The following is a 24,618-nucleotide window of genomic DNA, read 5'->3' on the forward strand; positions in this document are numbered from 1 at the left end:
AAACAGTGTAAAGTGGTGAAGGCAAGGATAACTTTTCAGAATGCATGGTGTAAAACCAACTGTGTATCACAACACACAAGAATATTGGTGGACGTCCTCCTATTGGGAAGATGATAAGCTTGTGAAAAATGGAACAAATGTTTTACAGCCTATTACTGTCATTAATACTGGAGGAACTTTAGGGAGTAGAAATGGTACATAAGACTATGAAGATAGCAAAAGTAGTCGGATCAGACCAAGTACACACTGAAGAAGTCTGTAGACTCTTGGTCTCCAAAATGGGGGCCACAGCATGGCCCCAAGGCATGATCTCTACTATGATCTGCCATGCCAAACAGAGGGTGAGATGTTGACAATCATAAGGCTTCCCTCCAGCACAGCCATTCACCAATTACTGGTTTAGCATCTCCTCTACTCTGCCCTCTCTTGCCACTGTGCAAGTTCCCAACCTCCTGCTTATTCCCATCAGATGTTGGCTTCTTGGGGTGGTTATTATCAAACCAACTGGACTACCCGTATCAACAGCTATACTTGTGCCATTGGGAAACTTTCCACCTATCCCCCCCACCCCAACATACCTTTTTCTTGTCCTAGATGAGCTTCTCAGAGGACAGACTCTGTTTGCTAGGGCAGTGACTGGTGAGTGAGAGCCCTCCTCTTTTTTATTTTACATGAGATGGGATGAATCCTATGAAATGACCAAGCATGGATGGCTTGTACTCTGCATTGCAGATCCCATTATGTTATCTTTTCCCCTGAACAGTATTCCTCTTTAAATTTTCCCTATTTTTGTCGAGGGCTCTCCCGTCATTTCCAGTGTCCCAACCTCAGTGCCATCCACAATTCTCAGTTGCTGCATTGCCATACATGCTTTTTCACTCACATGGTCAGCACCCTCATTAAAACCTTAATCACCTCGCCTCATCTATTGAATAGCCTCCTAATTGGTCTCTCCACTCCACTTCATCTTTTACATACCTGCCAAAGTGATTTCCCTAAAACACTGGCCTGACCATGTCTTCCCCAGTGGCTACCTCTTGGCTGTACTATCAAATGTAAACTCCTTTCTTTGGCATTTAAAGCCCTTTGCAGCCTGCCTTTAACCTACCTTTCTAGCCTGATTATAAATTTCTCTCATCCTCTACTCAGGAAGTCCATGTGATCTCACTGCTTTCTCACACTCATAGAGAAACACCACCAAAATAGCCAAATATCAGCAGGAAATTAATGTATGTCAGTAGAAGCACATAAAAAATAGAATGAATTTATACTAAAGACTTTGTGCAGAGTTGAAATCAGTCCATTCACTTTTGTTTCTTCTTTGTGCCTGTGAATATACACATACAGAAAAACATGACTCCTGCTGAGAAGGTGTTATGTTTTCTGACTGTTAGGATCTGTTATTTGATTGTTATATTGTATAATATTCAGTAAAAAATCTAAATATAAAACAATTAACATGCTAGGTTAGCTACATTGATTAGACTAACTGAATAATTACTGTCATTTATTATTTACAAATCTGCAGGACATGCACAGAGATTTTTGGAAAATAAAGTATTCAGTCACTTTGCTGTCATTGAAAAAATATATGAAAAGTATGGTTAGAGAGTAAAAAGTGTTTATATCATCTAACAATATTTTTATTATTTTGTCTATGTCATCTTTTAAAATTTCTATTTTTGCACACATTTTATGATGTACATGTCATTTAAAATAAATATACATTGTTGGGGTATGTGCTCAAAAATGTTTACGGATAAGAGTATGTAATTAGAAAAGTTTGTAGAACACTGATATAAATCATAATTACATTGAAAATATCAAGAGATCATTTTACAAGACACTGCAAAGAAAAGATCCCAAAAGAATAGCAAAAAATCACAGTTGACGTAATTACTCCTACAAGGGGATTGAGAGTACATCAGTAACCATGTCCCCAAAATGTTTTTTTCCTCACACTTTTTGAAATCACTATAGAATGATAGAGATGCATATCTGAGGGTACCTTTGATGAAAATAAGAAAAGGGAAAAGGCAAGCTGTTGTAAAGAATTCTCTGCAGCAGTTTCTGTGTGTGCAGTTGCATAACTGACTGAAATATGCAACAAATACAAGATTCTATTGTGTTTGTTCATTACAGAAAAGCATTTGATTTGATAGAACAAAGCTCATCTTTAAAGGCTTTTATAAGAAGGGGTCTGTCATGCATATGTTAAAATCATACAGTATCCTTTGAGAAATACAGCCACAAAGATATCTTTGTGCAGTGACTCTGATGATTAATGTCAGGCAGTATCTAAGACACGGAGATGTATGATCACCAAAGGTGTTTGCTCCAGTCGTGGAGGCTGCCTTGTACAAGCTCCAAATGGAAGAGAGATTCCATATCGATGGGGAGGTATTCCAGATGTTGCTGTCGGGATATGATATTGTGCTTATTGAATCAAACCCTCTTTTGTTGAGATCCATGATTACTCAAAAGAGATCTTCCTAATAGTCCAAACAAATACAATTAAATGGTTTAAAAAAAACCAGCTACTAATTGTCCTGGGCAGCAAGGTGGTACTGTGGATAGAACGCAGGGCCTGAAGTCCAAAAGACTTGTCTTCCTAAGTTCAAATCCGGCCTCAGACACTTGCTAGCTGTGTGACCCTGGGCAAGTCACTTAACCCTGTTTGCCTCAGTTTCCTTATCTATAAAATGAGTTGGAGAAGGGAGTGGCAAACCACACAAGTATCTTTGCCAAGAAAATGAAGAGTCAGACACAACTGAAATGACTGAACAACAACAAATTAACTATCTAGATAAGTTCATCTCTTTAGACCGGGCACTCGATATTATGTGTTGGTTCTAGAATTTAGTAGAAAGAGAGTGGGCTGGATTTGGGGAAAATGTACTAGATTTTTAACAAACTTAGTACAAAAACTGCATATATTCAACACAGTTCTCTTGATGACATTATGTCTGTGAATCTTGAAACATCACAGCCTCCAAAGAAACCAAGTTGTGGATGATCTTAAAGGCAATAGGGAGAGGTATGGTGGTTTTAGTATATTTCCAGTAATGTGTTGTGCATAGGAAGGTAGAATAAGGGATATCACTGAAGGAATATGTTATTGGCCAACCCTGTGGTGAGAGGGAAGAATAATGTGGCTGACAGCCTCAGTGCCACACTGATACTATACCCTTCAGTATGTAAAAGGGTCTAGAGGCTGGATGCTATAACATGTCAAATAAATTTTCTTTGGAATATCTTTTGGAGAATGTCAACAAACCTCATATAGGATTGATCTGCCCTGATGGAAGGGAAAACATGTCAGATGAGATCCCAGATTGATTCAGTACAGGCTAAATCTAGCCCTTGTTCTGAAAGGTTTAGAGCAACTGAAATGCTTAAGGAAAATCAGGCCTCTCACCCATCACTTAGAAAACAAAAATTCCTGCTGGTCTTTCCTTGATTGTTTGCCCTTGTTTAGCATTTAATGCTTGAAGTGACAGATTAATCATACTTCTCATTAATCATAGCTTCACTTTTACTACGTTTTCTTTTCTTAAGTCCAGGGTGAGGGTGGGTGGGGAGCCAATGAAGGTTCATTCTGGTCACTTTGTGACTGTTAAATTATTTTTATGATGGTGGTTTTTCTGATTATGGAGCATTGAAATCCCACTTTAAATTTGTAAAGTGCTTGTCACTAATTATATTAGTTATTTTTATGCATTAAATTGATTTGAAGTATTTTTACCGAGTAGTTGATGGACCACTTTTAGATAATTAAAATGATCATTTTGGTATAATGGTTGACTCCTCTGAAGTTGCATATCCTTTCAAGGGCTTGTAAAGGAGCAGATGTTGGAGGGTGAGGAGTGAATGACGGATCTGTGAGCAGGGTATTTTTATTTTAGGTGAGTGTTTGGAAATGATTCCAAGCTCTTTCAGAAAAGCTTCTGACAGTCATCCAGAACAATTTGTGATGATGGGATGTGGTATTTGGGAATGGCTTTTCTTTTATATAAACATTCTGCTTTAGATAATCACTTCTCTTGTCACCATTGCAATTATCATTATGACTAATATTTACTCTGTCAGTGCCAGCAGCATAGTAGCCCCATTTAACCAGGCACAGGAAAAAAATAAATTCCAAGTAGCCTTATCTACATTTCAGATTTCTTTTTAGGGCAAACATGGATCAGAGGAATCTCTGAAGTTACTCAGTAGACCAACTTGCCTTCATGGTTCCTTGTCTTCCTTAGCTGTGAAGTACTTTGCAGTTAGAAGGCTGTGTATCTGTTGCTCTTGGAGGTCACGTCTCCTGAGAACAAATGTTCCTAGACTCTTCAAAAACTTCATTTTTCATTTCAAGCCAGGGTCTAATCAGAATTTCATGCCTTGTTCCCAGCGGCTGATGTTTAGGACATATCACTTCTTTTTGAACATTTTTGTTTGTTTTTTTTTTTCTAAGGCCCTTTGTAAGGAAAGAGAAATCTACATTTGAATAGCATGGGAGCTTTCACATACATTTCCACAAGACCTGTCACTCAGTAAACACTTATTAAGCACCCACTGTGTTCCAGGGAGGGGTTTTTAGGTAGCTTAGTGGATAGAGAGCTGGGCCTGAAGTGAGGAACACCTGAGTTAAACTCTAGCCTCAGATGCTTACTAGATGTGTGACCCTGGGCAAGTCACTTAACCTCTGTTTCCCTTAATTCACTGAAGAGGGAAAAGGCAAACCACTCCAATATCTTTGCCAAGAAAATCCTATGGACAGTGTTGGTTTGCTGTGATTCACAGGGTGACAAAGACACAACTGAACAACTGAATAACAATGTTCCAAGCGCTGGGCTGAGCACTGAAGATACAGAGAAAGGTAGTAAAGCCAGGCCCTGCCCTCAAAGACCTCACAGTCTAATGGGGGAGACAGCATGCAAAAACTATATATAGGATAAATTGGAAATAACCAGTAGAGGGAGGGCACTAGAACTAAGAGGGATTGGAAAAGGCTTCTTGTAGAAGGTGGGATTTTAGCTGTGATTTGAAAAAAGCTAGAAGAGAGATGAGGAAGGTGAGCATTCCATGCATGGCGGACAGCCAGTTAAAACGGCTGGAACTGTGCGATGGAAGAGCAAGGAATTGATGGAACACATGGAAGTCTTTCTTCAAGGAACAGCAAGAAAGCCAGTGGATCACAGGGGATGTATGTGTATATTTTCTTTGTGTGTGTGTGTGTGTGTGTGTGTGTGTGTGTACAGATACAGATATATAGAGAGATACATATGTATATAGTATATTGTGTGTGCGTATATATATATATATGCATATACATTATATACACACACACACATATATATGTATATTTGACATCAGAAATACTTATTGCACTGTTAAAATAATTCAAGTTGGCCAAGTTATGTGAGTCATAGACCGCAGTAATTTTGAGGACCATCCACTTCCACGTCCCTTTTACCTAATTCAGTTTTCCTTCTTGGACCCTGGCTAGGTGATAGGGTAGATTAGAAGCGGCAGAGAGGACAGGAGGGGGAAGGGAGGTAGCACTGAGCATGACAGAAGGCAGGGTTGCATAGAGAATGAGGGACTTGGTAGAATATCCCCCAAAGCAGCAACAAACTGAAAAAGTGGATGGGGCTGTGACGGAGCCCCAGGAGGCTGAAGGACAAGGCCCTTTGTGCAGGGTGTAGGTGGGTGCCCAGTACTATTTTCCCCATATATCTGTAGATATAGATGTATATCTGTACCTAGACCTACATATCCATGTGTGTTTATATGTATATACATATATACCTATATACACACATACAAATACATATATACATATCTAGATAAATATCCTGTAAATTATCTCCATTTGACAGATGAGGAAAACATGCTCACAGATATCAGGTAACTTTATTAAGGTCAGTGATTGAGCCTTCCTCTCATCTTCTGGCACTCAGAGATCTGGCCTCTCTTGTACGATACCTGGCTGTCATTTCTAGCACCGCTTATAGTACTGCTTTTCTCCCCACAACTCATGCCCCCCCTGCCCTGATATCCTGGTTCTCCATTCATGAACCACAATCAGATGCGCTTTGTCTTTATTCCTTGATGGGGTGTGTCAGTCTCCTCTTCTGTGATCCACTCACCTTGTCTGTGCAGACCTAATTGCCTCTCTCTAGTCCCCAGTCCCATTTTTGTTGCCTCCCCAGTAAGACATATAGTAAGACTATATGTTCCTTGTGGGCTTGGGACTGTTTTTGCTTTTTTATTATTTGTATCCTCAGTACTCAGCATAGTGTTTGACACATGCTAAATAAATGCTCATTCATTCATTCATTCATTTTTCCTTAGGACTATCTGGAATTAAGGATTAGATTTGCTGGGTCCCAGAAAGAGATTGGATTGAGCAGGGAGTTATTTTGCTAGAAGTTGAAAACAGACACATTGACCCAATTGGCTCAACCTAGAGCACGTCAGAAAGTATTGACCTGAAGTCAGTGAGAAGACTTTACCAGACAAAGTAAATGATGTTGGTGGCTGAGCTTTGTGGTCAAGTTGTGCTAAATCCACAACCGCACCTCGTCCCCTGTGGAAGGGGGATTCCTGCACAGTGCTGGTGTTCTCCTTGGCCTTGATGGCTGGCTCGAATTGGATCTTTCTCAGGTGTCTGCCCCCCAGAAGTAATAGTAAACACCAGTGAGACTATAGGAAGAAAGGGAATGTGCATGAAGATGAAAACCATAATTAGAATGAAAGGCATGAAGGTTGCAATTTTCTGTGAAATCCATGAAGGTTCCAAGGACAAGCCAGTCGTTTTACTGGTGTCCTGGGAAGTGTTTAAAGTATGAATTAAATATATGGTTTCTTTTCCAAGTTGGCTCCTAGTCTTAAGCTGTAGACATATTGATATGTATGCCTAGCAAGTCCAAAGAAGCCTTTTGCAATTGGAAAATAAACTGGGTACCCTAGCCAATAAAATTTAAGGAAGATCATTTAAATGAAGAGCATGCTCTAACAGAAGTTGTAAAGACTTGGGAGGGGGCATACAGGGCATGAATCTGCATATCCATGCAGGAATGAATCAGGATATCTTGTTAAACAAGGTGAAGAACACACCAGTAACAACAATGTGGCCCCCTAGTAGAAAAGGGTCAGTGATAGAATTCAGAGAATTTACCAGTGACTGCAGCCATATCTGTGGGTGTTTCAGCAACAGACAGGATACACAGCGCTTCACCAGGTCCTGGTATCTATCTAGAGGACCAGATGGTGGCCCAGCAGTCTAACTGTAGTGTCTTACATGTTCTTTTGTGAGACTGTGGTTATCTGTAGGCCAGGGAATCAACTGGTGAAGTTGACAAGAGGCAGGCTTTTCTAGCTCTGGAGAGCTCAAATCCATTGCATTGGACCTGTTGAATTTATATAAATAAAACTCGAAAAATTATCAGACGTCAGCAGGATTACAGATTTTGAGTCCTCAGGAGCATTCTTCTCTATTCTGTAGAACAAAGCATTTTGCCTTGCCATTTTGGGAGAGCAGGTCATTGGAGAATTAAGTTTAATTGTGTATTTAATTACGTGCTTGTGTAGGTTGGGAGGTGGAGTTGGGAACATGACAGTGTGTGTCAGGCATGATAGAGTTTTAGGTATTTCATCACTTGGAGTTTTTCCAAATTTTTTGTTTATATATTTGCTTGTTTTTATGATTTGAGTTGCTTGGTTATCCCGAAATGGTCCAATGTCGTTAGAGGCCAGGATTCTGTTTCACTGACTTTTAGACTCATGAGTAGAATAAGTACTATCGTACTGAGTCACTACAGCGATAGTTGGAGGTATGTGTTTCTATAGTGAATAGCTTTGTTGGGAGCCAGGCTGAAGCCTTCCTTAAGGGAGGCATGAACGTTGTTTGGAAGGTTGAAGTTAAAAAGGGAACATTTTGTAGCATTGCCATTTTAGGGAGGAAAGACCATATCGATGTCATACGTAGACGTGAGCAAATGTTAGGAATCGCTCTACCCCATTTAGATTTGTAAGTGTTCGCTAGTCAGTCGCTACAAACATCAGTGAACAATTAGGCCTCCGTGAGTAGAACAGGGGAGAGGAACTCTGCATGAACAAATGAAAATGTATATTCATGAAAGATGGGAGAACAGATGTGAGATGCTTTGTTAACCAGAAGTGCTACATAATCGTTGACTATTACTATTCACTGATCTGATTGTCATACAAAATGAACATTTCTAGCACTAATCGTAAATGTATCTTAAACTGCCTTGGACGCCTTGGATCATTCAGATTTTGAGGGAATGAGCAACAGATTGAAGGATTGTGGTTGTGAGAGGCTAATTCCCTCATTTTACAGATGAGGAAGCAGAAGCCCAGAGATTAAGTGTTTTGCCTAAGGTCACACAGGCAGTAAGCGTCAGAGGTGATCAAACCTGGATCATACACCTTCAGTGCCACGGCTCTTTTCAGTGTACCTCATTGCCTTGGCTTTGAGGCAGGGGTTTTAGACTAAGTGAATTTAGAGGTTAGTTTTTACCTGTTTGCACATCTAGGTGGTGACAAAGACCCACTTTCATTGGTCAGTCGTTATTCATGTGGTGGAATTTAAACTCCAGTCTTTTCAAAATATGAAGAGCAGAATCCCTCCCATCTACCGGGGAGGTGTCAAAGCTTAGGTCAAGGGAAGCCGGTTTTGTCACTTCCCTGTCCAGACGGCATGAAGCTGTCCTCCAGTAAAATAAGTAAAATGGGTTCTATCAGTGACAGGCCTTTGGGAGATTATTATTTGTAGCTTTCCATTGTAAACTCATGGGGGAGGGGGAGTCTTTTTACTTTAAACTTTATAAAGCTCTTTGTACAGCGTAAGGCATACAGTAAGTGCTTCTGAAACAGCAGCTTATTGATCTTACAGGTGATTACAACCATGAGCAAACAAGAGATTTACAACTTATAGTTTCAGGATGGCACTTAAGAGTTTATAAAATCACAGTCTCAAATTTGGAAAGGACCTGATTGACCATCTGTCTAGTGTAACCTTTGCAGCACAAGAATTCCCTCCTTCCAGCATCTCCAGCCTTCAGCTTGGAGACCCCTAGGCAATCCATTCCACAATTGTTTGTATGGCCTTCGTGGTTAGTAAGTTTTTCCCTATATCAACCCTAAATCTACCTCTTTCTAGCTTCCACTCACCACTTCCTAGACCTACTTTTGGGGGCCAAGCAGAATAAGTCTTGTTTCTCTTGTGCTCAGAGGACAGAGGAGAGAATTCTGCATAATACAGCATTCATAATACAGCCTAAGATCATATTAGTTTTTGTGGCTGTCATATCATACAGTAACCATCCCATAGTAAGGGCTTGATAAGTGCTTGAGGGATTGAATTATTAGCTCATATTGAGTTTATAGTCTAGACACCAAGATCTTTTTCACATGGACTGTTGTCTGGATGCCCCCCCCATCTTGTACTTAGGAAATTAATTTTCTTTCCTTAAATATAGTTCATATTTGCAGCTGTTTGTCTATAAAGCTTTATATAGATTTTTATCTTCATTATAGTTTTATATGAATTTATATCTTCTATCACTATATAGATTTATATCTTCTTATATCTATTGCATTTCATCTTATAAACTTCATCCCAGTGTTCTGGCCTGTTGAGATAATTTTGGATCCTGATTGTTGACACTCCTAGCTTTGTGTCATCTGAAGATTTGACAAGCATGCTTTCCATGTCTTTATAGAAATGAGTGATAGAACTATTCAATGGAAAGGGTTAAAGGATAGATCCCTCAGATGCTCCATTAGAGACCTTTTCCAAGTTGACACTAGTCTGTTAATGACTATTTATTGTGTTGGGCCATGGAAACCACTCTATTAACATTACTATATTACCATCTCATCCCTGTTTTTCCATCTTTTACACAAGGATACCATGAGACACTTTGCCAAACGCTCTGCTACCTTAAAAGTAAAGTAAGTCTGTAGTATTTCCCTGAGTTGCTATGCTAGTAATTCTCTTATAAAACTGAGTGAATTAGTTTGGTATGACATATTCTTGAGGAAATTATGTTGGCTTTTAGTGATCACAGCTTTTCTTTTCTCCATGTTAACAAATCATCCCTCTAATAATATATCCTAGAATTTTTCCAGGAAGCAAAGTTAAGCTCCTTGGCCTATAGTTTGTAGACTTCACTTTCCCCCTTCTTTTGAAAATCAGCATGACCTCTGCTTCTTTTTTCCTGCAGCACTGCCGTTCTTGTCTCTGATCTTTCAAAGATCATGTGTATCAACTTAGCATTCGCATCTGCCATCTCAGTACCTAGGAATGTAAATTTATTTTGGCCTGGTAACTAGAAGCTAGATTAAGAAGACAAGGACTCATTGGAAAAGACTCTGATGTTGGGAAAGATTGAAGGCAAAAAGAAAAGGGGATGACCCGAGATGAGATGGATAGTGTCACAGAACCAAAGAACATGGAGCCTGGACAGACTTGGAGAAATAAACAGTGGGAGATGGAAGGGCCTGGTGTGCTGCGGTCCATGGGGTCCCAAAGAGTCAGAGACAACTGAATGAATGAGCAACAACAAAAACTAGAAATCATTGAGGGCACTGTAGGTTCATGACCAGTGATGACTTGGAAGGAGGTCTTTAGGGAAGTGCCTCAGGTATCTGACGCAGCTCTAAATCTGTGATGCGACGCTATTTTGTATATTTGTTAATGACTGACAGGTCTTTCCAATTTGAAGGTGACGCCGAACCCAAGACTCAAAGCTAACATTGGATCACAGAGTCTGGATTCCAAAGATCTGGACATGCCAGAAATCTCAGCTCTTTTTACTAAATGTCATACCCAAGGCAAGTCGCATAACCATTTATGAGAAATTCAAAGGTGCTAAAAGTCAATAGTTTCTCCCTTCCCATTCTGTTATCATTTAAAAGTAAGTAAGGCTTCTGAGATAATAGAGTGGAAAGTACCTTAGATTATGAATAAGAGATGCAGTTTATATGTTTTTCTGAAGTTAATGAAGACAACACCGATTGTTTCTTTTAGAGAGTTCTAAAATGGGGGTGACTGTACTTGCACCACCTGTCTTACAGCTAAGGAAAACACTTTGTAAACAATAAAGGCCTGTGATTTCAGTGCTATGGGGAATATCCCTATAACAATTCAGAGTTCCGTCTTCTCTGCAACAGAGTCCTAGAGAGTTGCCTAGAACACAGAGAACTTGTGACTTGTCCGGGGTCACCTGGACCATGTGTATCAAGGGCAGGCCTTGAACCCCCAGGTGTTCCTTACTTCACAGCCAGCCCTATATCCATTACCCCACATTGCCACTCTCTGAGTCTCATTATTAACCTCTTTTTAGCAGCTGAATTGGTAATAAATGCTTTTAGGCGCTTTCAACTTTATACATAAATAGACAAAGCAAACACTTCATCAGACCTTAAAACACTAAAAAATGGGAGTAGCCTTTGTGATTATATTAATATTATTTTTACCTTATTCTTCTGCTTTCTTCAGATTTGTAGACATTCATAAAGGGGAACCTGGACCAAGTGAGATCAAAAGCAGGATTTTGAAAGGCAGGTCAGTGGGTATGAAGAAAATTCCCTTAGGTGTACATTAACTTTAATTATAATCCTAAACTTCAACAGACTAATTTCACTTCTGTTATGTTTTTATTTGTAGCAGCAGCATAAAATTGAAATACACATATATTTTATGAAGTATTCTTGCAGCAATTCCATTTGTTTATAAGAAAAAAACAGAAAGGAAAAACAAATAGAAACTCATGCCACCTAAATCAGTAATGGTGCCAGGATATAAAAATGATCAAGTCAGATTAGGCCCATTAAAAACAAGGAAGACGTACTTACCAAGTGAATTTAATTTACTGCGTAACAAGAATATGTTTTGTAAGAGTATAGAAACAGGTTTTTTAGTTACTGTGCTGTTTTGAGATTATTTGTGTTTATATCGAACTGCCTACCTACATCAGGAAATTCAAGCTATCATTGAGTTTAGAGGTGCCATTAAGGAAATGGTGACCAGGGTTATAGAGTGTCCGGTTCATTTGAGCCATGTGGTGGATTGGCATATGGTCATAAAGAACATGGGTACATTTTAGTAGTGAGGTAACATTTTACTGATCAGTAGTGCAAATTGCACTTTACTTTTCAACCTCTAAAGGAAAAATTGATTTCGTCAGAGCCTCTGGAGTTCTCTTCTGGCTTAAGCTGGACCTGAAGGTCCAATTTGGTACCGGCTGGCCCCTAGTCAACCAACTTAAGTCATTCAGATCTTAAGATGGGATGATTAGATGTACTACAGGGAGAGACCATCATTCTTGTAGAATCTTGAGTAGATCAGTGCTGCCTTAGAATGGCTCCTGTACCTCTAAAGAAGCCCTGGAATCGGTCTGAACTAACAGTTGTTAGGATGAAGGGTGAGTGTCCAAGGCACTGTACTGTAAGCTGGTCAGATACACTGTTAAACTTGTCATGATCTGAGCCCAACTAGCCTTATGCAGTTTAGAGAAGTAAGATGTTATTCCCTCCCAGAATTGGTTTAATGTCAAATTGTCATTTTTTAGCATATGTTAAGATACAGAAACTGAGTTTTTAGCAACAGTGTTAAGAGAATGAGTGCATGTATGACTGCAAGGCAGAATCCGTGCATTGATGACATTCAGAGAGTCCAGAATCTGTGTAGCCAAAAGTCAGTATTGTATCCTTCCTCCCTGACTTTCATCAGCATAAAAGTGAACTAATGTATTTGATGCATAGAGTACCCAGGATCTTGGAATGTGAGTAAGTCAGGCAATTATATCACATTTTCTAGTTACCTAAAACAAAAGTGAAGATTTTTTTCCTTTTGATAAACTAATAATGCGAGACATCACATGCCTGTTAAACCAACCTGTTTGGGCAGGCAACTAGTTGATGAAGTTAATGCATTCAGTATAACTAATTATATCCCTTTGTATGACATGTATTATGCCCATTTTTATTAGTAATAATTACCTTTCTCATTTCTCCCTTTTTTCATTCCCACTCCTTTCAGATTCTGCCATCACCTCTGCTAAGAGGGTTAGTATGGTTGTTCCCTTTTATCATTTCTCTACCTAAAGCATTTTCTTTTGATGAAAGGTTCCTTTGATTCTCCTTTATTTTTTCATCCTCCTGTTGACCCTGTAGTTTCCAATATGTTGTATAGAGGTCTGAGGAAAGCATGTCCTTTAGAGCAAGAAACAACAAAATATATGCTTGTACTTATAACTGTTGAGGAGTGCTAGAGCAAGGCAAGAGGATGACATAATTCCATTTTTTCAGCTCTTTGGAGGATCAAGCCAACTTTTCATCATTTTATTTTCTCATGCCTTTGCATCTACTTTTGCTCAACACATCCAAATTTGGAGCTCCCTTTGGTTTCCAAGAAAGTGAAGAATAAAGCTAGAAGCTGACACTCAAATTAATAGCTTTTATTCATCCCAGAATAATGTTGAACTGAGTTATGAAGAGAAGATTGTGGCATAATTAAAAAAGCGTTGAACCAAGGAGTCAGGAGCCCCAGCTTCTTGTCCCAATGCTCTCACTAACTTTCTGTGTGATCATGGGCTTCACCTATCTGACCTTCCCTTCTCTCATCAGTAAGTAGGAGGGGATTGGACTAGATGGTATCTAAGGTCCCTTTCAGCTCTAGTTTTCATGACTCTAAATAGATTTAATAACGCTTGTCTGTTTTCTCCTTGAAGTTGCTTCTTAATCATCTCTGCTTCTCACATGTTTCTGCTCTCACTATGGCGGCTTTCTTGAATATTGTAGTGTCATACACACTTGGAAACTGATTTCTGTCATTTGAACTGCCCCTCAGAGGAACGTACAACAGAGAAAAAAGATAAACTCTTTGAAGGCAAGGAGCCCTCTTTTATTTGTATTTTTCTATCCCTAAGACCTAGCAAAGGGCCTGGCACATAATTGCAGCTTAACAGATGCTTGAATAGGATACAGAAGCTGCCTTTTTTTTTTTTTTTTTTTTTTGCTCTAGTATTACTTGAATTACTTCCTGAGTAGAACTAAACTCTGAATTCTATTCTCATCCTGAGTTGTTTGTGTGTCAGCAGTTGAATGATACCATAATGCATTGATTGCAGTTGGAAAGGCAATTAGAGCTTTTTTGGAAGTTGAAAATATCAGCTGATCTGAGGACATACCCTTCCATGTCAAAGAATAGAACTATTTTAAGGTCTAAAAATGTACCATAGCAGTTAGCAGGATCATTTATATAGCTCATGCATCAGAAAATATTCTTAGATCTTTTATTATTTTTATCCCATTAAGAGGGAAGTGGCCTACTACTTCAGGAAGTGGTTTACTTCACTTCCTGAAGGTAATTTGGCCTTCATTAATCTGACCTTTAAATGAGCATTTGCATAAAAGAATTTAATTAATTAATTTATTTATTTTATTCATATTATTTGTTATTTATTGAGTGACTCATGGGGATGTAGCTTAAAGGGCTTGTGTTTAGGGCTAAAGGAAGGTGGCCTTAAAATAATGTGACCATAATGAAATCCTTTTTTGTGTGAAGATTCAGCATGACAACAATAAATAAATATAGATAACAAAGCTCTAAATGGTTGATTCAGTGATAAGATTAGAAAAAAATTTCAAGTGGAGAGTAGAATGTAAACACATTCTCGGTTGCCCAGAAGGGTTGCCTTTAATGTAAAATCCTTTGATCATAGTGCATCTTACTTGTAGTGAAGTACAAATATGGATGTATAGATCAGTCAAACAAGTGAATTTCAATGGTTAATGAATGTTGCAAAGCAAGCAGCGTTTATGTTATCCTTTCAAATCCCATTAGCAGGACCTTCCTGAGGATGGTAAGATATACAGTTCCTGTAAGAGGAAGAGACATTGAAGAGTTTGCCTTATTAACCACCTTTGGGAATCATGAGATTTTCAGCATAGCAAGAGTCGCTTCTCCATCTGGGTTTCCTTAACTTAGAGCTGTTATTTGGGCAGTTGCTTCACTCACAGGCGTTTTTTGATTCATTATTTGATATTGCTTTTTGCCAACCGAGTTAGATATTGGACTGGAACGATTTTTAATCAGTACCTTTTGTTGAAAAATATGCTCTAGAAAAACTGGTTCTTTTGCTTAAACTTACACGCCCCGCCCATCAAATTACGGCAGACTTGAGCAAAGAAAGTCAGGGTTGAATGGTAATTATAATAATTTTGTGCCTTTGAGAACAAATTGGAAGTTCAACGTAACTAATAATAATAGTAATGTATATATGTACATGTGAGGACCCGACTCATTTTTCAGAGTGATTTGATCTATGTCAGTAGCTTTATTTAACTCTAGGTTAAGAGCACACACTCTGCTAAGTGATGTATTTAAAGCCTTTCACAATCTGTCTCCAGACTGAGTCTATATTACTCCCCCTCATGTACTCTGCACTCCAGCTTCACTGGCATACTTGATGCTCCACACATGCTTTACCCGCCTCCCACCTTTGTATCTTCAAATAGGTCCCAGCTCCCATGGAATTCTTTCCTTTCTTACCTCTGCCTGTGGGAACCCCTTGCTCCCTGCATGGGTCAGGTCTAGTGCCACCTCCTTCAAAAGGCCTTTCCTCCCATCTCCAGTCACCATGCATTTATCTTGCATAAGTCCTATATTTATCCGTCTGTAAAAATGTTCTATACGTCCCTGTTCCTACAGAGCAAAGGCTGATTTAGTTCTGGTGTGCTTAATAAATGCTTATTAATTGATTGATGTATTCAGTCCTCAAACCATCTATTTTGTAATGAATCAAAGGTAGGAAACAAATAGATGGAAGCGTCCATATAAACATTTGGGGATGAGAATAGTACTTTTTAAAATAGGTTATAAAGTTATTACTGTTATGTTAGACATTTCCTTCATATGGTTATGTGGTTTGGGGGAGGGGATATCATTGAATTCATGATACAGTAGAGTCAGTATAATCGTAAGCGTATTATAATGGACTTTCCCCGTATCATTTTCATTTCACTGGAAAAACTGAAATACCAAGTGATTAAGTGGCTGGAGTCAGTGACTCAGTTGCTTAGCTATTTATAGAACTCTTGTCTTCAGATCTGTGGTCCAAGACTCGCTGGGATTGCCTCCAAGTATTCTGTGCAGGCATTCTGAAAGATGATTATTGATTCATGAGAAAAGATCTACTAAATACTCGACTTGTTTTACCAGTAATCTGCTCGGAATAGACTTCTTCCCCTTAGGTACTGAACTTTCCCAACTGTTACCCTCATTTCATAACTAAGCAAGATGACCATTGTGAAACAGGCCGAGGTAGTTAAGAGTCCTGTGAGAAGTCGTTGCTACACAAATCTACTTTCTATATCAGTGAAACTGCAGACCACAAATCAGGAATTTATTAAGTAACTTCTGTCAATGTGGTAAGTGAGATGCTGTCTTTTCTGCGTTAGGACTGGCTTTATTAATTTTTATTATTTAATTTCAGCTTTAAATCTTAACATTCTTGGTTGGAATAGAAAAGAATAGTAGTAGATAGTCACCTAGGCATGATAGCAAAGTTGACGTTATAGATATAGTTAATATTCTGTTGCCACTCCATGTACATACCTGCAGCTTATATTCGAGGGCCTCAGGGAGAGAATTGAATAGGTTTTATTGAGTAGGATTTGTCCGACTTTTTTATTATGATGTGTTTCCTGGATCAACTGGGGAAAAAGTCTGGCATTCTGTCCTTTGTTTGCATGGAAGAGACAAGGAGATCTGATTTTTTTTATTCCTTTTGCCACAACGTTAAACCCTACTAATCGCATTTTTTAATTAATGTAAATAGTTTTCTATTAGTTTCCAGGAGTGAGTCATAGAGTTCATGTGATGTGTTGTTGGTTGGTCATTTCTCTGAGTGTTGCTTTAAAATACCTAAACTAACTACCCTACCTGACAAATCTCTCATGTGCATTTTTTGCAGCAGGGTTCCCACAGAGCAGAATGTGAAACTGAGAGTTTCTTTATATAGTTAGTTCTGATGCCACAGGGGTACCAGATCATTGGAGGAAAGTCTTTAGCCTGGAGAAGAGAAGATTGTGGGTGGTGAGGGGAGAAGGATGGACACAATAGTTGTCTTTCATTTATTTGAGGGACTGGATAAGGGGTCTGAGAAGGAAGAAATAGTATCAATTGGTGGAAATTAAGCTTCTGAACCATTAAAAAGTAGAATGGGCTGTAATAGAAGGTGGTGCATTTGCCATCACTGGGAGTGTTCAGATGGTGATTAATTAATGACTTATTTGGGATGTTTCAATCCTGATCGGTTAGACTCTAACCCACAATTATGTGATTTCTGAATAGCCCTTCTAACTCTGAGATCCTGCTATTCAGTGATGATATTTCCTATGACATATTTTGCCAATATAAAAATGAAGGGATGCTACAACTATGCCACAAATAATAAATGAAATGGCAGCTGTAAGTATATAAACTGAGATTGAAAGTTGTTAAATGATCTTGCTGATTTTCCATAGGGTTTCCCAAAAGGAAAAAAGAGAAGAGATTATGGCCTCATAATTTATTCGCCTACCCCATTAGAATTATGACATTATTCAGTGTAGATAAGTGCCAGAAATTTTTTTAAAATATGAGGATCCATTTAAAGTGGTGTCCATGCACTGTGCCAAGCAAGTAAGTTATTTCCCCGTGGCTTTGTCTAGAAGAAATTTAGAGCAACTGGTTATCAGGACAGCTGCATTACAGTTGAACTCTCTGTGCATTATAAATGATAAGATTTTCATGTCAGTGTTTCTAAGGTGGATGAATGGTGGACTTGATCAGTGGAATCATTCCCAATGAAAACAGGAATTGTATGCCAAATTAAACTTAGTAACTTTTTTTTTTTGACATTGTGAAGGATTTGTGTTGCCTAGTCCTTTGAGAAGCCCCGTTCGTCAGATTTTATTTTTTATAGCTTCATTTCTCTTACTGGTGAGGAATGTTTAGATTCGTGTAATTAATGACACTGCCTCTTTCCACTACAGGCTTACAGCCTCCTGTTCCTGAGTACATTGTTGATGTAGAGTCTATGGACATCTTCCCAGTTGGCTGGTGTGAAGCAAATGCTTATCCCTTAACTCCACCACATAAAGCAGTTTGTAAGTACAGTCAGTGTGCTTAGTTACATGATACAAGTTTATCCCAATTTTGAAGTAATTATCATACCATAAATTACTATCAGGTGATTTCCCACAGAGCTAAAGAACTCCTATTTTTTCATTCAACATCAAGCAGTAATTATTGGCCATTTCACAGGTTGTAAATGGTGGGGGAATAAGGGAGAAGGGAAGAGAATAAACATTTATTAGGACCTACTATATGCCAGGCACTGTGCGAAGTGCTTTTACAAATATTAAAAAACTACATAAACACCAGAAGTCTTCACTCCATATTTACTGTCCCTACCTAGTTTCTCTGTCCACTTTTTTAGATCTGAAAGGTTCCAAGTGAAGTCTGTGTTATTCCTGCATATTTTTACATTATTGCTGTTGGGAAGGGGATAATTTTTCTCACAAGGTTTTCTCTAAAAGATTCATAATTGGTTCCAATGATTTACTGACTTACCGTAAACAATTAGTTAACCAAAATGCTTAACACTGAATCATCAATAAGATTTGTCATTCTTGGCCATGGTGAGGCTGGTTTGTTTCAGCGTATTCTACTGCGTCAAAATTAAGACAGTTAAATCTTGCTTTTTATTCCTGGCCTGTGTGTTCCATAAGAGCACATACGTTGCAGAGCACTGTGTTTAATTTCTTAAGGTAAACAGTGCTGCAAGAAATCTTAAAGAGACTTACTACAAAACTGAAATACTTGAAAACTTTTATTTTCATCATTTCACGGGTACTTGATTTTGGCCAAGGATTCATGCTGAGCTGGCATGTTAGAATTGCCTAAAAAAAATCTAAAGAAAATATAAACTATTTTGTCATTCCCAGTATGCTTTCCATGCCTTTCAGAGGTCATAGAATTACATCATTCGAGCATGGAAGATGCTTGGAGATGTAGCTCAGTTTTCTCCTTTGACTCAGTGAAGAAATGGTGGCCCAGAGAGGTTGAAATCACACAGCTAGTAAATGACAGTCAGACCTAGAAACAGGTCTCCTCTGACTCCTAGTTCACTAGTCTTTCTCTTCTGCCGTGTACCTTTTTATAGTCTATACAGATTAGTCAGGAACTTCTGAAAAAAAAAAGAAGAGTTCAACCCTTGGCCATTTCAGAAGTGCAGAGAGGCATCTGGGAATTGCAGCGGATAGAGCACTAGGCCTGGAGTTCAAATCCAGCCTCGGACAATTCTTAGCTGACTGAAGTCACTTGACTTCTATTTCCCTCAGTTTTCTCATTTATAAAGCGAGGATAATAACAGCACCTATTTCCAGGACTGTTGTGAGGATCAAATGAGATAATATTTGTGAGCATTTAACACAAGAACCTGATATATTTGTTGTTCAGTCATTTCAGTGGTGTCTGACTCTTCGTGACCCCATTTGAGGTTTTCTTGGTAAAGATACTGGAGTGGTTTGCCATTTCCTTCTCCAGCTCTTTTTACAGATGAGGAAACTGAGGCAAACAGGGTGAAGTGACTTGCCCAGGGTTGTACATCTAGTAAGTGTCTGAGGCCAGATTTGAACTCAGGAAGTTGAGTCTTCCTGACTCTAGGCCTGGCTCTCTATCCACTGTGCCACCTAGCTGCCCTTGGTATAGATGGTAGTATATAATAATAATTTTAAGAACATTTATTTTATAACAGATATATAGTAGGCACTTAATAAATGTTTATCCCTTCTTCCCTCCCTTCTTCCTCCACAACCATAGTAGCAGTTTGTATAGGCAGGAAAGATGGCTTTCATTTATTCATCGTGTTTGCTATGTTTTCAAATGTATTCAAGACGCACAAGTGTCTGCCACATGCGCATTCACTTTAAAAGTCTTTCATGAGCATAAAGATCATTGCATTACAGATGGAACGTGTACACAATCTTGGTGTGAAGTGGCCCAAGTATTATTGTCCCCATCATCTGTGTGTGTGTGTGTGTATTTTTTCCCATATACTGAGCTTCTCATACCAAGTGGAAGTCTGGCAGTGAGGGAGAGTTTGGGCATGGTAGAGATATGAATAGCGGTCAACATTTAGAAAGGGCAATAGGGAAGAAATTGGATTGAGACCGTTGCCTCACATATTATGCTAAGATAAGCTCCCAATGCATATTTGACCTAGTTATAAAGGTTACATCATAAACATATTAGAGAAACATAGAAAAATTACCTATTAGATCTCTGGACAGAATAAAAGTTCATGACTAGGAAGGAAATAAACAAGATGTTCCAGAGGTCCGGGTTCTGGGTTTACTGCATTGGCTCTCCTCATCAGAGGTCCTCACTTCAACATTTTTCTAGCCACAAATGGATTCTAGGTCCAATTCTGCTACTTCTAATTACCACTACCAATAGGTCACATTTACATAGCACTTTAAGGTTTGCAAAGTACTTTACATTTCTAATTTAATGCTCAACAACCCTATGAGACAAATGCTATGACTCTCATTTTACGGAGGAAAAAAAACTAAGACTGAGAAAGACGAAGTGACTTTCCCAGAGTCACACAGCTAGTAATTGTCTGAGGTGGGATTTGAACTCAGATCTTTCCTGAGTCCAAGTTTAATGTTATTACCCACTATTCCCTTTGGCTTCTTCAAATAATACTAACTAGTTTTTATAACCTTAACAAAATTACTTGCCTGCTCTCTCTGTGATAAAAACTAAAAAGCAAAAATAGTTCCTGGAATCAAACGGCTCCCATCCTAATGGAGGAGACAGGATTGCTCCTATAGGTGAATGGAAATCTCAGGTGGTCTTTAGGGCACAGTTACAAGCCGGATGATAAATGTCAGACGGTGGCCAATGCTTCTTTTTCTGTCAGGCTTTCTGTATCAGAAGTTCAGAATGCTTTACCTACGCATTATTATCAAAACCTTCCCAATGTTGCTACACTCAGACTGAATGCTGTGTCCTTTTCTAAAGAGTTGGCTTCTTGTCTCCAAGTGTACCATAATTCCTCCGTCTTTCCCAGGGATGATTCTTAGGTATGTTAACTGTGTCACTGAAAAGTAGTCAAGAAATCTTCCTTTTTAGAGGTCCTTACAAATAGACATAGGCTCGAATCCACAAACGTTTGTTAACAATCTACCATGTACACTAAAGAAAGATCTACTGCCCCTGGCTCGCTGAGATTTAAGTAAGGTACCTTCTAATGGTGGTAAAATAACTATGATATAAAGAGAAATGTAGCTACTGAAAATGAGATGTCTGCTCAAGGGGCTATGAGGAAGTGAATGGCAGGAGAGGCCTGGTGAAGGCTCCATTGAGAATGTGGCAGCTGAGTTGGGTCTTGAAAGAAGGTAGGAATTTCACTGGCTGGGGATCAGTGTTAGAAGATGGCATGTGTGGGTAGGGGAGGCAAATGGAAAACAGCATGGATTCGGAGATGGCAGAGGAATGAGAATAAGGGCTACAGAGAGGAGGTCTATGTAGCTGCAACATGGAGCATGGAAGGGGAACTAGTGTGAGCTAGAGCTGGTGAGAGATTACTCGGTGCCTGAATATACAGGCTCTTGTGTTACAAGATAAGGGATTGATACTTTCCTGCCTGGGTGTTGGGAAGCACTGGGGTGGTTAGAGGTATACTGGGATCACATCAATGCAAGAGGAAGATTCTGTGAGCCTCAGTGTAAAAAAGAGGAAAACTGGCTGCAGAAGATCAGTTAGGAGGCATTTACAGTTAGTACTGCGGGGGAGAGATAATGAGAGCGTGGAACAGAGCAATTACAGTGGATGGTACAGGGGCAGTTAAGCGTGGAGACTAAAGAAGTATGGAGTAAGAAGTGGCTTTTGAATTTCCTCCCATTCCCATCGGAGAATTGCCCCCCCCCCCCCCCCCGCCACTCCCTTGCAGTCCCACCGCTTTGCTGGGGTTTGAAGATGAGAAGAATCAGTTCATCCCCAACAGCTGGTGTTTTTGCCGGAGTGATGGAGATTTCTCACATCAGTTCTCGGGCTTCGCCTTCCTAGACAGTCTCAGATTTCAGCAGTACCAGCTCTGTCACTGACTTGACCCACAGTTTAAATTCTCACTAAATTTGGTGTGTTTAGCTGATTCTCCTCTTTGAGAGCGAGAGATCTTTGAGCTTTTCTGAGTGAAGAGGCTATATGAATGAAAGGTGATTGTGATAGTATTCCCACATCATGACAACTTCTCTGTCTAGTGTTGTGTTCCCTAATATTATCATTTTTTTTGGAGGGGGGAAGGATGGGCAATTGGGGTTAAGTGACTTGCCCAAGGTCACACAGCTGGTAAGTGTGTCAAGTGTCAGGTCCTCCTGACTCCAGGGCCCGTGCTCTACTCACTATGCCACCCACCTGCCCCTCCCTAATATTATTAACAGGCATTGATTGTTGTAAGTTATTCTGGGTCACTCATTGAATCTAGAGTTTCACAAAATTTAGGGTAATTTTTGATAATGGACACTGAACACTAAGTATCACAATCAGTGAAGTTTTATTATCTTAGTTATCTCCAGATCCTGCTTTGTTACTACTAATTTCCTTTCTTATAAATAAATTAACATCTAGGATAATAGGATCATAAGATCACAGATCTAGATCTGGAAGGGACCTCAGAAGTTATCTAGGCCAAGCTGAAGAAACTGAGGACTAGATCCCTTAATGATAAGTATCAGAGGCAGAATTTGAATCCAGGTCTTTTAACTCCAGAACCAGTCTTCTTTCCCTTGAATGATACTGCCTCTCACAATATAGTATACTGGGTAGAAGGCTGGCACTCCAGAGATAGGAAGAAACGGGTTTAACTCTAGCCTTCAACATTTACTGCCTTTGTGACACTGTATAAATTACTTAACCTCTCTAAAACTAGAGAGTTTCCAGTTGCAAAGAAGGTGTGTGGTTGTATTGAGAGAGGGAGTTGACACACCAAGAACTCCCTACATCACTGACGTCAGAAGTCCAGACCATAAAAAAGCTTATAAATAATAATCCAAACTATATTACACTTTTCTCCAACTTTCACGGCTTTTGATGTGTTGGAATTAATTCCTGCTTATTTGGGGGGAGATGCAGTTAGTTTATGCCAAAATTAATAAGTGCCAGGAAGTGATGGTCTAATTTTATTAAGGTGAAGAATAGACAGTAATAAATCTATATGAAATGGGTTGTTTGCAGGAAAATATTCTCAAATGATAAAAAAATCCATCTGTTTATGTTAATATTTGACAGCCGAATGTACAGTGCATCAGCCAGTCCCTTTTAAAGAGTAAAATGTGTTTTAGTTAAAAGTCATACCTAATTGAGATTATAGTATTGTAGCAATAGTATTCAAACTTTACAGTTTTTATAGCAAAAAAAAAAATCATGCTGGGTAATCATGCTTGCAACAAACAGTGTTTCTGCACGGCACAATATCTATGAGTTTTTCCACTGCCTTTTCTTAAAAGAACATTTAAATATAGCACACCATGCAGTGATAACATTAAATGTATTCTGTCCTACATAAAACATGTTTCTGATGGGTTAATAACTTATTTTATATGAGAAAAAATTAATATATGATTGCAGTCATTTCTTTCAAAAATGCTACCTTAAGGGCATTATATTTTTATAATAGACACTTTCTTAAGACACAGTTGCCCAAATGTCAGAATAACAGAATTTTTTTTTCTTTTTCCCTGCTTTCTAGTACAAAAGAAGAGAAAGATTGCGGTTGTACAACCTGAAAAACAGTAAGTTCCCCCCATAGACTACACTAATTGATATTTCTTCCTATGAGGGATGTTGTAAGGAGCAGTTGAACTGAAGTTGTTAGAGAGCTAGTAAAATGACCAGCCTAGTACCACATCTTTTCCTTCATTCATTCAGCACCTGCTCGTTAACCTGCTAGTAAAAGACATTCTGCTAGGCTCTTCAGGATCTAGAATATTTCAAACAAAAAACCAGGCCCTGTGCATGTGAAATGACAGGATCCCAGAGTTGTTAGGTCCCGTATCACACCTTTGAGCCTCCCAGCTTATTACACTGAATAGTCTAGCCATGCCGCACCCGTCTTACATGTGTGAAGTAGATTTTCTTTTGGACCCAAGTGTTAAGATTTCCATTTTACCCTATTACATTTCGTCTTGTTCCCCTGCTGTGATCTTTTGTGGGCCCTGACTCTGTTAGCCATTGTGTTAGCTAGCCTTCCTAGCTTTGTGATGTCTGTAATTCTGATAAACACGCAGTCAATTGAGCCCCAGAATTGAATAAGAAAAGTAGTCTGTATTGCTTTGGAGAAACTATAGACTTCTTTCACTGGTACTACCCCAGGCTTCCCATGAAGGCCAAGGACTATATTTTAAATACCAGCCTGTTACTGATGTTGCTGTATGGCAGCAACACATGGAATCCCCCTGCCTTAAAAGAACTAAAGATGAGTGTCACATAATGTAGTCAGGAGGCCTGGGATAAATAATATGCAGGCTACACCCAATACA

General features: G+C 39.0%; 1 protein-coding gene across 1 annotated transcript in view; it reads left to right on the forward strand.

Annotated features, from left to right (window-relative positions):
- SFMBT2 (Scm like with four mbt domains 2) overlaps positions 1–24,618 on the forward strand; it is a 248,989-nt gene that overhangs the window by 165,489 nt on the left and 58,882 nt on the right. The window contains exons 11-12 of the mRNA XM_036759565.1: positions 18,064–18,177; positions 23,829–23,871. Coding sequence (XP_036615460.1) covers positions 18,064–18,177; positions 23,829–23,871 — 157 coding nt within the window. The remainder of the gene's footprint in view (positions 1–18,063; positions 18,178–23,828; positions 23,872–24,618) is intronic.

Source organism: Trichosurus vulpecula, chromosome 5, assembly GCF_011100635.1.
Source record: "Trichosurus vulpecula isolate mTriVul1 chromosome 5, mTriVul1.pri, whole genome shotgun sequence".
NCBI classification, from domain to species: Eukaryota; Metazoa; Chordata; class Mammalia; order Diprotodontia; family Phalangeridae; genus Trichosurus; species Trichosurus vulpecula.